Source organism: Echiichthys vipera (genome assembly GCF_963691815.1).
Source record: "Echiichthys vipera genome assembly, chromosome: 12".
Lineage (NCBI taxonomy): Eukaryota > Metazoa > Chordata > Actinopteri > Perciformes > Trachinidae > Echiichthys > Echiichthys vipera.
In genome coordinates, this window is record NC_139837.1 from 13258381 (window position 1) to 13272344 (window position 13964).

The window sequence follows — 13964 nt, forward strand, 5'->3', positions numbered from 1 at the left end:
CAGTGCCTTTCTGCTTTGAATATGTTTATAATGTTTTTGAGAAATGCAAATCCAATATTCCTACTCAAAGTTGTAATATACTTAATTATTTTAAATAAACTTTTGAGGGAAAAAGAGAAGGAAAAAAAAGTACCATGTCAAATATACTATAACTTTTTCTGGAAGGCTTGGCTTGGTCAGGAAACATAAAAATAGAAATGCACTCAGCAAACTTGTGCAATTCATTTTGAGCAATTGTGAAATCGTGTTGAGGATTTAATGATTATTTTCATTTAATATGTGCAGTGGTGGCAAATAGCAAATACATTTACCCAAGCACTATAAGTACAATTTGAGGTACTAATAGGCCTACTTTACTCGTGTTTCAATTTTTTGCCATTTTTTTTTTACTTCTAACCCATATATCCGAGAGGGAAATGTTGTTTTTTACTCCACCACTGACAGCTTTAGTTACTTTACAGATTCAGATTATATATACAAAATATAATCAACTAATAAATTACGGTGTGTTATTATAGCAGTAGTATTTAAAGTCATTCAAATGAGCCCTACCTTTACCAGTTGCTATGGCTGCAACATAATGGAGATGAACACATTAATGCATAAGTAATTATAATCCAATATATTATAGGTGTCACTACTTTTACTTAACCCTCCTGTTATCCTTGGGGTCAAGTTGGCCCCGTTCAATGTTTAACATCTCTAAATACAGGTCATTTCTTTTTACTTTGTATTTATGACTTTTCCTAATTTTATGAGGACAACTGGGAAAACCTAAAACTGGCAATATTATATTTTGACATGTCCTGATCACATACTTGTAACATCATTGTCACATTTTGATCATCATCTACATCATCATCATGATTTTATTTTTCCCAGGGGGACAATAAAGAACACTGCTAGCCATCATCATTGGAGATGCTGGGGATTGAACCCAGGGCCTCATACATGCGAAGCATGCGCTCTACCACTGAGCTACATCCCCTTTTCATACAAATTCCCCGATCCAATTTACATCAATCAGTAAGATACCTTACCTGCTAACTAAATACACTTAGAGCACCTGACATAAAAAAAAAACCCAGAGTAACAACTTTGTTTATGATGATTTTCTTGATGTTTAAATTGCTCGGGTCACATTAACTCCAAGGACAAATGGAGTAACATTTGAGGGTAACAGGAGGGTTAAGTTAGAGCTCTGAGTACTTCTTCCACCACTATAGTCTTATACAAATGTTATTATTTTATTTTATGGGCGCCTCCCTAGGGAGGTGTTTCAGGCACGTCCAGCTGGGAGGAGGCCTCGGGGAAGACCCAGGACCAGGTGGAGAGATTATATCTCCACACTGGCCTGGGAACGCCTCGGGATCCCCCAGTTAGAGCTGGTTAATGTGGCCCGGGAAAGGGAAGTTTGGGGCCCCCTGCTAAAGATGCTGCCCCCGCGACCCGACTCCGGATAAGCGGTTGAAGATGAGATGAGATGAGATGAGATAAGACTCATATCTTCACTGGGCTTTCTGAGTTTGGCGCCCCCTGCGGGTGAGTTGAACCTTAAACGTCTGTTGACCCGGAAGTAAAAGTCATCCTCTCGGCCACACGTGTTAAAGGTAAGCAAAGCGAAACATGACATAAGAAGTCTGGTAAATCTGCTCCACTACTGATTTTCTGTAGGTGAGGATTTCGGATGGGCACACATTTGACTCCACAACACCTGTTTTTTTTTTAGCGTCATAGCACAAAACCAACTTAATCTCGCATTTAAAACGTCTACGTTGTTCAGACGTGTGTTTTCTGTCTTCTGCTTCCCAGGATCTACCATGGGGAAGTCCAAACAAACAGGAAACCACAAGAGCGACAAGAAGAAGCACATCGCAAAGACATGGAAGACGAAGCGCAGGACTAAAGACCTGGACCAGATCCACACAGACATGAAGCCCGAGACAGCGACCAAGCTGCTGCATCAGGAGGTGGACTACGACGTGACAGGGTGTGCGCAACACTACTGCTTACACTGCGCGTAAGTTGACCACATGTATAAATAGGGTTGCTTCACAACACAACGGACAACAGGCTTATCATTGGTTATTTACAAATCCAAGAATTGCACTGTTTCTTATCTGTAACAGGGGCAACAGCCAATGATCAGGAAGTGTCCTGCTAATGGGCATTTTGATTATCATTACTTGTTATGAGCTGAACTGACCAGTGGTGGAGAAAGTATCCTGCTCAGATCTTTTATTTAAGTAAGAGTAGCAATATCACACTGTATATCTGCTCTTTTACACGTAAAAGTACTGCATACAAAATCTTACATACTGTTCAGACAAGTGCCAGTCCAGAATCAGGTTCAAGTTATAACAAAATTATATTTATTTTTGCACAACAGAAGAGCACACAGTACGATTCAAGTCAGTGGTCTGAGGACAGTCCTCATTAAGCAAGTCTTTTTCTACAGTCAGGTGAAAAGTACCAGTTGTTATGGCGATGACTTTTTAGAAATGTAAAGCTTTATCTCCTTTGTTCCCATAACAAGCTGCGACTCTCTGCTGTATCTACTGCATGAACTGGGGGAAAGGTCCTTTTTCCACAATCTTATAATTACATTTTATTCAACAGAAGTTCACACAACATCGTATTTTTCCATCACATACATAAAAAAAGTACAACAATTAGCATAAAAAATACATTAATTATCAAAAGTACTCATTATGCAGCCACATTTAAGAATACTTATTATACTATATTAAAGTATTGGAATATAATCAGTGCAGCTGTTAATTGTTGCAGCTGGTAAAGCTGGGGCTGTAGATCTAACAACTTTATATACTGCAGGGTAGCTTATCCTTATTAATACATAATTTATTATTTTCTATTTTTAGATTACTTTTTTGATGTGTCTGTGTGTTATGCTGCTGTTACACTGCAATTTCCCAGCTTGGCATCAATAAAGTATTTCTATTCTATATTAATTGTCTAAATGGGCATTGAACCAATAAATGTAGTGCAGTATACACAATATTTTTTATATGAAATGTAGTGGAGTAGAAGTATAAAGGAGCATGAAAAGGAAATGCTCTAGGTACGTGAAAGTACCTCAAAAGTTATTAGGAAATGTATTTAGTGTATTTTAATTCCACCATGGCATGCTTTTAGGCTAAAAACTAGTTGTGTAATAAGAAGCAGTGCAGATATCAGATGTTAAAGAATGTTACACAGATCCTGAAAGTCTCATCCCATGAGATGAACCTCAACTTTTAATGTTTTACCTTTTTAGAGCTTATGTGATTGTTTCTGTGTGACTGGATGTGTTTTGTTGTGTGCCCTACAGTATGTCCATTCTAATGTCTTCTGCCTGGCTCAAGTCTCTTGTGCTAAAAGAGATCTTGATCACACTGAGATCACCCGATTAAAGGTTATAATAATTGTACAGTGCAGGTATTTAACACTGCAGCACTTCATGTCTTGCAGGAGATATTTCGTGGATATGAGATCCTTAAAGGAGCACTTCAAAAGTAAACTGCACAAAAAACGGTAAGGCACCATATCTTATTTATTTATCTTAAAACTTTACAGTGGCCTAGTATCCCTGCAATCTTTAGAGCTTGCCTCTTCTTCATCCACCCAGGTTGAAACAGCTCAGAGAGGAACCCTACAGCCACGCTGAGGCAGAGAGAGCGGCAGGTATGGGCTCCTACATCCCTCCAAAAACAGTCGAAGTGAAGACACAGAATGTGGAAGAGGACATGAACTGAGAGCTGCCCACTTTAACCCATGGACTGATCAACGCAATACCAGAAGCATTTACAAAATGGATAATGCTTCTTATTATTCCTTGCTGTCACAAATGTTGAGTACATCGTTAAATGCTTTTATTTTGTGACTGGCTTTGTAGATCTGTCAGACTTCTGGCTTTACCTTATACTGGTGATGTAATACAACATGTACCTGTGTAAACATTAGGTATAAGGAGAACCGTGTGGAATTCTGATAATAAACTATAACACGGAGTGGATTAAGATTGCATTCATTTGGGACTCCACAGTGTGCTTAAAGCAGCGTTGCTTGAGGGTTAGGACACCAAAAACAGTCCCAAGACAAGACCAATGTTTAAAGGAATGAAAATGTGAGGTAAGATATTTCTGTATTAGTCCAACAAAGGGGACATTTCCATATTACAGCAGCAAAGTGGATAGAAAATATAGAAGAAGCATCAATAAGAAACAATAAATATAGAACAATATAAACACAGGGAAGTATAAAATATAAGAACAGGAACAATAGATACAATATTTTTATATTTAAAAAAAAAAAGTTTATACTAAGGCACAGAGGACAATATTACTATTGCACATTGGGATTGGCTGGAGGTATTCTGGGACATGATTTTGTCACCTAATTTTCCCCCCTTCTAACCAGATTAATGTCTTAAAGGGAGAAGAAACACTCTTTAGTTGAACTGGACACAACTCCTGAACATGACCTCAAATGAGGTTTGACACACACTTTTCCAAAAAGTTGGGGTTTAAAAGACTGTTTCGATGTAGGCAACATCAAATTTAAGGAGCTGTTTAATTTAGTGATTTCTCCAGGATTGTAATATTCTAACACATGCCAGGTAATCAACCCCCTGTGGTTCTGCCCATATTTCCCCTACATGCAGAATGAAAAAAGTACATATGAAATTAAGTATATAAGATAACTATAAGATTATAACACTTCCTCAACTGGTACATTTCTGCAGGGTAGTTCAGCAGAAACTGGTAGACGTGAAGCTAGAAAATAATAACAGTGTGCCTTGGCAGAGAAGCCTATAATTGAAGATTGTTCGCAGACATTCCTGGGACAAAACAAAGAAACACTGCCCCTTTAAATATGGCTTCTGTGCCAGCACCTCACTTCCGCTAAGTTAGAGAAAATATATAATATATAAACTAAAATGTCCGGTTGTTACCTTCAAAATAAAGCCCACCTACAGGGAAACGTGCCATTTGCTCATTATCTTATCTAAATGTTAGTCATAAAATGAAATATATAAGAAATTGCTTTCTAAGCACTCTAAATACCTTAAAACGATATCATAATAAAAACTACTAATAAAAAAAGAACAAAAACGATTAATTTATGCAAATCTTATAACTTTATAACAAATTAGGTAAATCCTTGTGTGTGTACATGATTGTGTTGTGTTTTGTATTATTGCACTCATGTACTGTGAATCCTGTTGTTTCATGTGCCAGGATTTTGACGACTTGAATGAAGTTGACAAGTGAATGTACATTTGAAAAGTCGTTAAAAAAAACAAACAGGTAAATGTTGCTTCAATCTCCGGTGGCCATAAAGTATTTCCTGAGCAAATCAAAAGTTTTTAGCCTTTTATTTCCCAGAGAAGAAGAAAGATTGTAGTCTCAACAACAAAATATAATTAAAAGCACTTACGTTGCCAGGTTGGTCAGACCCGGTCCAGTAGCCTACAGGAGACCGGAGTCTGTTTGAGCCTGTTTGAACCCATTCCCTCCAGCAAATCGCATCATAAAAATGAGGAGTTGGACTGACAGTTAGCGTTAATTGTTACAGCTAAGTAAACATGAAAGTTAGCTCACCGATGAAGACGAAACGTAGCCATTTGGGCGTGCGTGTGAATCACGTTGAACTTTTTTATCTCAGTCCGTGGAGTGAATGCTTGGCCTATATTGATTCTGGGTTTTGCCTGTCTCAGGTGACTCAGCTGCTGGGACAAATAAGCAGCTGCAGGATTGGCAAACTCCATTTCACCCCGTGCCAGTCTACAGTAGCTGCACCAAACAACAGGCAACCCTGGCAACCTTCAAAGCCGGGCGCTATTGGCTGATATAAAGTAAGCAATACGTGACAGAAAGTCATTGTCAAACCCATCAAAAAATCTTTAAATATTCATTCAGACTAAATATATTTGGTTGTGGAAAAGCAGTGCTTTTAATAAAGATTCTACATATTCAACCTTTAATTGACCATAGGATTTAGGGATTCAAACCGTGCCTATGGTGCTTTTATTTTGAGTCTACAAACGCCCAACATCCGGTTTCATCCTCGCTATGCCTTCCTCACTTGACGCACCTTTAACCACATCCATATGGCTCTGGGTGAGATGTGGGAAATAAGAACTGTGCTGCCAGCTAACGTTTCACAGCTGTTGCTAGCGCGGCCGGAAAAGACGCGCGGTCCCCGGCTACAGGACAACAGAACTGCCGCTAGACACTAAACACCGTACGGAGAAAGTTTAACCCTGAACCATTCCAGTTGGTAGTTCTTTTTTTTCTTCCTTTGGACGTTATCTGACCATTATGTCCTCGTCTAAATAGCTGTGGTTGGAGATCGAGGATGGCTGCGGACGTGGATAAAACAATCCCCGAGGATGAGGAGTGCAAAACCCCGCAGCAGCAGCAGAATCACGGGCACCAGAGCCCGCGATCTGGATCGTGGATCTCCAGGGGGATCTGGACCCTGCTCATCGTCGGCACTGTCCCTCTTGTCGCCTTCGGGGTCAAGTATTACCAAGATTCCCTGCTCATCAAACGTCATGTGAGATCTGCGTCTGTAATAACGTTGCACTCTCATAATTTAGCAGCGATTTTAGTCATTTTATCTTGAACACAACTTGAGGAAATACAGAAATGAATGAGCCAGTTTACTGTCAGATGCGTGTCAGTATTGATACACATTGTGCATTGACCTTCTGGTGCATTACTGTAAGATCACTGTAGGCACGTTTTTATATATCAATACTATTCTCCATAAAAGAAGGAGTGTCCAGACAGAGTAATTATTTGTCAGACAACACCACATCAGCAGTTTTTCCAACCCATGGGGTTTTATTTAGGGTGGTGCATCTGTGTCACAGCTGGTAGAACTCAACCTCTTGTGTAAATCCTCTGTTATTTGTCTACAGAGGGTCTCCAAGTTGCTCTTGTACTTCCTCCCCCCTCTCTCTCCCTCCATTGTACAGGCGCTAGTAGACACGCATCAGTCTGAGAAACACATGCCAGGAATCTGTGGCCTCTGGGTTGATCTTTATCCAAACTGGACTGCTGAGGTTGAATGATCTACCACCAGGGACAAAAGACTGTAGCAACATGAATATATTTTATTAAAAATAATGCTCCTTTACTTAAAATTGCGCAGTTTATTTCTGGCATGTTTCCAAATGTTAGTGTTTTTGGTGAGGGAACTGCTCACTGTCCTAGTTTTGATGCTGCATTGAAAATCCCTGAAGCATGTGACATGACAACAAGGCTCCTAATGCACTGCGCCTCTCCCACTAGGAAGAGAGTGTTCGAACCCTGGGTGCCGAGGGGCTTTTTCTCTTCTCCTCCTTAGACACCGACCATGACCTTTATCTCAGTCCCGAGGAGTTTAAACCCATTGCTGAGAAACTCACAGGTACTGTCCTGTTTATTCCTGTCTCGCTAACGAAAAAACCCTCAGTCTCACCGGTCACGTATAACCCCCACACATGACTGTGTTCCCCACGGCTTCTTCACAGGAATTACACCCCCGGTGGACTTTGAGGAGGAAGTGTCTCATGACCCCAATGGAGAGACTTTGACGTTGGAGGCCAAAATGCAGCCTCTGCTGCTCGACTCCATGACGAAAAGCAAGGATGGTTTCCTTGGGGTAAGACAAAACAAACTGTGGGAGGTTTATTGCTCTCTTACTTTTCGACGACTGGATAGTAAACACAGAAGAGCCCGCACCAAGGGTTTTAGATACAGTCACAGATTTCTGAATAGTTGAACAAACTTGTTTGTAGTAATTAATCATCACAGCAAGATACTTGAGATTATTACAATTAAAAATTATTATTCAGAAACTTCAATTGTAACATGCTTTAAGAGACACAACACACTAATAATGTATTTATTTAATCTGGTTTTGTGCTTCCCGCTCTTGCAGGTGTCTCACAGCTCTCTAAGTGGGCTGCGCTCCTGGAAGAGCCCAGCAGTGCCTTCTTCTTCCTTCTCCGCCGGCCAGTTCAGGGTCTTCTTGCCCCCAAAGAACAAGGTGGAAGTGGGAGACACGTGGTGGGTGATTCCTAGCGAGCTCAACATCTTCACTGGGTACCTGCCCAACAATCGTTACCACCCTCCCTCACCCAAGGGCAAAGAGGTATCCTAAAGGCTCATCAGTGTTTATTGTTCAAAGGCTTGTGATAATCAGACTGTTTACCGATGGCTGTTCTTATCCTGCTGCAGGTTCTCATCCACTCCTTGTTGAGTATGTTCCATCCGCGGCCCTTCATCAAATCACGATTCGCTCCTCAGGGCGCAGTCGCCTGCATTCGTGCCAGCAATGACTTTTATTATGACATCGTGTTCAGGTAAGGAGCAAATCAGGAGGCATAAAAGACCATAGTGGTGCTTCTTCTGTCTTTTAGCCCATTAACTATAACCTTATGTATACTTTACGTTAGTGCTGTCTAATATCCAGAACATACTATCAGTGTTAATGTCCTCCCTGGCAGGCAGCCATTGGTTTCAGTTTAAAATCACCGTGCAGAGCCTGAAGTGCACTTTACTTTGAGTTAATGTCGCCTTATTATTGCGTTGTAATGCAGTTTCAAGTACTTTATGACCTGTTTTGAAAACTATTGGTTGTTAGAGTGGAATCACAAACGTGAGATTTCAGAGGCTGCTGCTGGAGAGCAACTTGTTTTAACGCAAGAAACTGTCCAAACCATGCTGCGCTTCATATTTGATTAATTTTGGCACTCAGGTTTGACTTTAAGACATTTTGTTCTAACATCTTTTAGTGCTTTTTTTTAGCAGCAGCCTCAAATACCATCACTGTATTTCCATGTGACAGTGATGTAACATCAGCAAAGAGTAGAAGAAAACTGATGGTTTGCTTTGGAAAAGAAGAAATGTCAAATAGATCATATAAACACAACTTTTAAAAGGCTACACCAAAGTTTTCCTGAGTGTATTTTTCAAACACATCCGGCTGTACAACTCCTCGTTCTGTTCACTTCTGCAGGATTCATGCAGAATTTCAGCTCAACGATGTTCCAGATTTTCCCTTCTGGTTCACCCCGGGGAAGTTCACCGGCAACATTGTTCTCTCTAAAGATGCATCTCACGTCCGCCACTTTCACCTCTACGTCCCCAATGACAGGTCAGTTCTTAAAGCACACTGTCACCTCTGTGCACACAGTCTCCACTCAGTGTGTCATAGTTCTCGTTTGATATATCCTTTTGTGTGTGTATGTGTGTCAGGTCTCTTAATGTGGACATGGAGTGGCTGTACGGGGCCAGTGAGAGCAGCAACATGGAGGTAGACATCGGATACCTGCCACAGGTACAGCTGCAGTGATGTCTTGACACTTCAGAAAGGACTAGTGTCTCTATTGCTTTGTTTATGTGATATCCCTCTCATTCAGTACAATTACACACACAAGTACATTACTCTCTTCAATTTGGTGTCTTGTTTCAAGATATCTGTCTTTTAAATGTGACCTGTCACCGTTTTGACATACTGTTCCCATCATGCTGTGTCCTAATGTTTGAGTGCAACTACTATTCATTTAATTTCATTCTTTTCTTTCCGGTTGTTAAGGGAGCATTAGGCTTTGGTCCCATCCCCTATTTTTCTTTTAAATAAACTTTATTTTCTAATAAGGTACATTGGTAAAAATGGCATTTCCTATAGTAAATACAAATATTTTGTTCATCCATATAATAGGCCTGTTAAGGTAAGAGCCAGAGTTTCGACATGTCATAGAAAAGGGGACCATGTTGCATAAAACTTCTGACTCTGAGTATCTGACATCATATCTCTGATCCAATGTATGAATGAAGGGGGCTTATTTGATTTCCACTTCATAAGGATGGTAAGACGTGCCAGGAGAGACGCAAATGCAATGGCCTTCCCCTGGAGAGCAGTTAGGTTGTTCTCTGGTTTTACCACGCCAAAAATAGCAGTGATATGGTCGGTCCAGTCCTACTAGCACATATGTGAGATAGGGATTCAAAAATAGGCTCCCAAAAGCCAGTCACTGTCTGACATGCTCAAAACATCTGGCACAGAGTAGTCCCATCCCTTTTAACTCAAATGAATCATCTATATACTTGAGTTTTTTTCAAGCATCAAGTATTGTCATGCCTAACTGATCCATTTTCTGTTTTTCTGTGTGTACTTCCCATTTCAGTGATGATTAATTTACTAATTCCCCCGGAAACCTAAGAAACAAAAATGTCCTTGAATAAAATGTGTTGACAGTTAGAGCTGGTGTCATCGGGTCCGTCCACTCCCTCCATCATCCTGGATGAGGAGGGCAACATCATCGACAGACGAGATGGCGGCGGCGAGCCAATCCAGTTTGTCTTTGAAGACATCAGCTGGACCTCAGAGATCAGTCAGCAAGAAGCTGCACGACGCCTGGAGGTCACGCTCTACCCCTTCAAGAAGGTAGCAATCCATGAAGCATTTATTCAACACACCATTTCCTTAGATTCAGTGGTTTCACATCTGTTGCATTATCTCTTACTCCTTTCCAGGTGTCCTACCTGCCTTTTTCGGAAGCCTTCGAGCGAGCTGAAGCAGAGAAAAAACTGGTGCATTCTATTCTGCTTTGGGGAGCTTTGGACGACCAGTCCTGCTGAGGTGAGATCACTTAACACGAAGCTGATTTCCTAGCATTTAACACTGTTATTGAGATCTGAGAAAATATTTAAATTAAAGGTTAAATATGTGCTCAATCCAAACAGTGACACACAACAGGGTTTTATGAGAGATGCAGTTTTCCAGACATGTTGTTTTTGTTTTTCAAAATCTGAATTATATATAAATTATTTTATTTATTATTTCATTTTAAATTCTGGAATGTCATATTTGTGTAAAAAAAAAAGACTTTAGAAGTCACGGAACAGGCCACTAGGGTTATGAACGAAACTCAGGGAACATGGGACCCAAACATACAGTACGACACAAGCACAGAGTCATATTGAGTGATTGGAGATAAATGACAAAAACACAGTGCAGTGATGGTGATGTTGACAAATCCAAGTGAGGCGCCCCAACACATGGCGATGTTGTCCTCCTGGGTAACAAACAAATCCAGACCGAAAAACAGCTTGCTAACGGAACGATCTGGCGACGAGTGAGTCTCAGGCCGGTCTTCTTATACTGCAGGAGGATGATGGTTTCACCTGGTGATGCCTTTAGGAGATCACCATGCCCACCAGCTCACAGACAAACACAGACAGGGAAGAAACATGCAGGATGACAGACAGGGAAAACAAACAACAAGAGGGGAGACGAGGGCTGCCGTGATAACATCATGACAACTACCGGTAGCTTTGTATTGGAACATTGATACTTTCTAACTTTTAGAAGAAGAATTAACAAGTTCTTCCTCTTACAAATGAAAAGTTGAATTCATAAGGAACAAAACACATGTTTGGTTCAGTGAACTCAGGGGCTTTGCAGTTGCAGCCTTTTTTGGTCAGGTGTGACCGGTAGCCTGTGTTGGCTAATGTTACCTCATATTTAGGTAAATATTGATGTTTAGTGCACATTGCTGAAGTCACTGTACTGACTTTTCCCCAAAGCGATTTCACTTTATGACTCTTCTCCTCTTGTGCTACTGTTACATTAGTTTAGCGTTTTAGCTAAAATGTTTATCTTAAACTTCTCTCACACCTCTGTCTCCCCTCCACACCTGTGTAGGTTCGGGGCGAACTCTCCGGGAGACAGTCCTGGAAAGTTCGCCCGTTCTGGCCCTGCTCAACCAGAGCTTCATCAGCAGCTGGTCTCTGGTCAGAGAGCTGGAGAACCTGCAGGTGAGCAGTCAACGCAGTGCCCCACCCCAAGAAATGCAGATTAAACGACTTAAAAAAACAGTTTTATACTCCATTTACATGTTGTAATGTTCTTCTCTTTAACAGGCCGATGAGCAGAATCCTGTGTTGAGCGAAAAGGCCCGATTACATCTAGAGAATTACAACTTCCCTGTTGAGATGATGGTGGCACTGCCCAATGGAACTATTGTAAATATTTTACTCTTTTATCAGCCTGTAATTTATGAAACATTCAGGACCCCGTTATAATCAAATCACGTGTAGAAGCACTATCAGTTTTCAGTCACTTAATTTGCTTACTTGAAGGTATTTTATGTACTTTCATGACGTGATATTTGTTGACGTTCACAATTCAGTTAAAAGAGGGAAAACCTTTACTGTTGTCACATTTCCCTATCAACATTGGTATGGAAGTAAAGTCAAGACTAAAGGCTTTCGTCTAGTTTAGTTTAGTTTATTTCGGTCAGTTGTAATTTATAGGATTTGGGACACTGGTAATAAACAACAAATAAACATTATGTGAATGCCTTCCTTGCATTAAAACACAAAAGATATACAATAAACAAAACAGGAGCAAAAACGGTGTAGGCTGAAGCCTTACAGTAGCTTTTTACACATGCCCTTTTCTATCTCCTGTGTATGGCTTTAGGTGCACCACATCAATGCCAACTTCTTCCTGGACCAGACGGCCATGAAACCAGAGGAGGAAGGAACAACTTTCAGCTTCTCTGGTGGGTTTGAGGACCCCTCCACATCCACTTACATCAGCTTCCTCAAGGAGGGGTTGGAGAAAGCCAAGGAGTACCTGGCACAGTAATTTGTGTGTGTGATAAAGCCCGAGAGACTAAACAGGAGGAAATGAGCATCATTCCTCTGGGAACCGATCCAAGATAAAGAAAAGCCTCCAACGATTATGTAGAGACTCGTCAGTGTTGGCTGCTGAAAAACTTTTTTGCCTTCTGTCCTTTTTGTTACTATTTATTTCGGCGTCTCTCCTGATCAAATTTTTTTATATAGAGTATTTGTATTGTGACAAACAGCACAGGGAACTAGTGTTTCTCAAACCTAATGTTACTGTTACTGTCAACATATATTTTAATGAGACACAAAGCAGATCGGCTCTATCGGCCTGTAACCGCTGATTAAAGTGTATATAAAACATAGACAGAGGCCCATCATAAAACACAGAAATTTCCTATTTCTTCTTTTATATCCTGATGTTCAATATTTAAAGACTCAGTGTGTTTTCCTGCTGTTGACCGGACCCAGAGACAGGGATTGGCAGCTGTTGCCTTTAGTCGTGTTTCAGCAGTTTGTGAAGACGTTGCCTGAAAGCCTGCTCCAGGCCGGGCGACGCCTGATGTTATTTGCTGAGGCTGCTGGAGGGAACACCCCTCTCTGACTCAGGGGAAAAATGCAGCAGGAAAATTTCAACCGGGGCTGTGGCACATACAATTATTAATTCACTTGTAGTTTTGAGTTTGGAACCAAATGTTTAATCCTTTGCAGATTTTCGTTTTTTGAGGGTAGACGTGACCACACCAAAGAACGTTGTTTTTTTTAAATATGTAAAGGAACTGTCTGGCAGCTAGAACAGCGGTCGACGTTCATGTTTATGTAACTCAATGGAACCAAATGGTCATATGTTTGATTGTTGGACGGAGAGGCACATAATACAGTGTACCGTAGGCTCCAGTCAAAACCTGGTCGAAACAATGTACTTTAGCTAGACAAGAGAAAATATGACAATCTGGACTTACCATTAGATATTTTCTACACAAAAATGAAATTTATTTTTAATTTTCCTTTTCCAGTCCTGCAACAATGTTTACTCTTCAGGTTCTAGTTTCTGATTTTCCTGTGAAACAGGCGAACGCAGGGATCAAGAAAACTAGATTTAATTTGTAACAGTGAACAATAACGAGAGTAAAATTAAGTTTGACTTTTTGAAAGCGTTGCACTTTCAAGGTCATACAAGGTCCACTCCATGTGAAACATCTGACCGACTGGAGCCTTTGGCGGGGAAACACTGTTGTGCCGTAACTCAGCCATGCCATTTTTCCACAAAGCTGAAATAATAAAAACATGTTTTTTTTTGTACAAACTGAATTGTGTGCTTTTTGTTCCTTA

The 13964-nt window shown here is 40.6% G+C and overlaps 2 protein-coding genes across 3 annotated transcripts; both read left to right on the forward strand.

Moving 5' to 3' along the window:
- Positions 1–1577: 1577 nt before the first annotated feature.
- znf593 (zinc finger protein 593) lies at positions 1578–4015 on the forward strand. 2 transcript variants are annotated; one of them, XM_083924153.1, is made up of 4 exons: positions 1578–1610; positions 1813–2020; positions 3472–3534; positions 3629–4015. In XM_083924153.1, exons 2-4 carry the CDS (start codon positions 1821–1823, stop codon positions 3753–3755), a joined length of 390 nt encoding a protein of 129 aa, XP_083780279.1. In that variant the 5' UTR covers positions 1578–1610; positions 1813–1820; the 3' UTR covers positions 3756–4015. The 2 variants fall into 2 exon arrangements, with proteins under 2 accessions (XP_083780279.1, XP_083780278.1); XM_083924152.1 differs by having other exon boundaries at positions 1603–1674.
- Positions 4016–6119: 2104 nt separating this feature from the next.
- On the forward strand, positions 6120–13913 carry selenon (selenoprotein N). The gene is made up of 13 exons (XM_083924302.1): positions 6120–6246; positions 6342–6561; positions 7302–7419; positions 7523–7653; positions 7933–8145; positions 8232–8356; positions 9013–9150; positions 9252–9333; positions 10255–10443; positions 10533–10638; positions 11704–11816; positions 11922–12023; positions 12484–13913. The coding sequence occupies exons 2-13, from the start codon at positions 6361–6363 to the stop codon at positions 12649–12651; spliced, it is 1686 nt and encodes a 561-aa protein (XP_083780428.1). The 5' UTR covers positions 6120–6246; positions 6342–6360; the 3' UTR covers positions 12652–13913.
- The last annotated feature ends 51 nt before the right edge of the window (positions 13914–13964 follow it).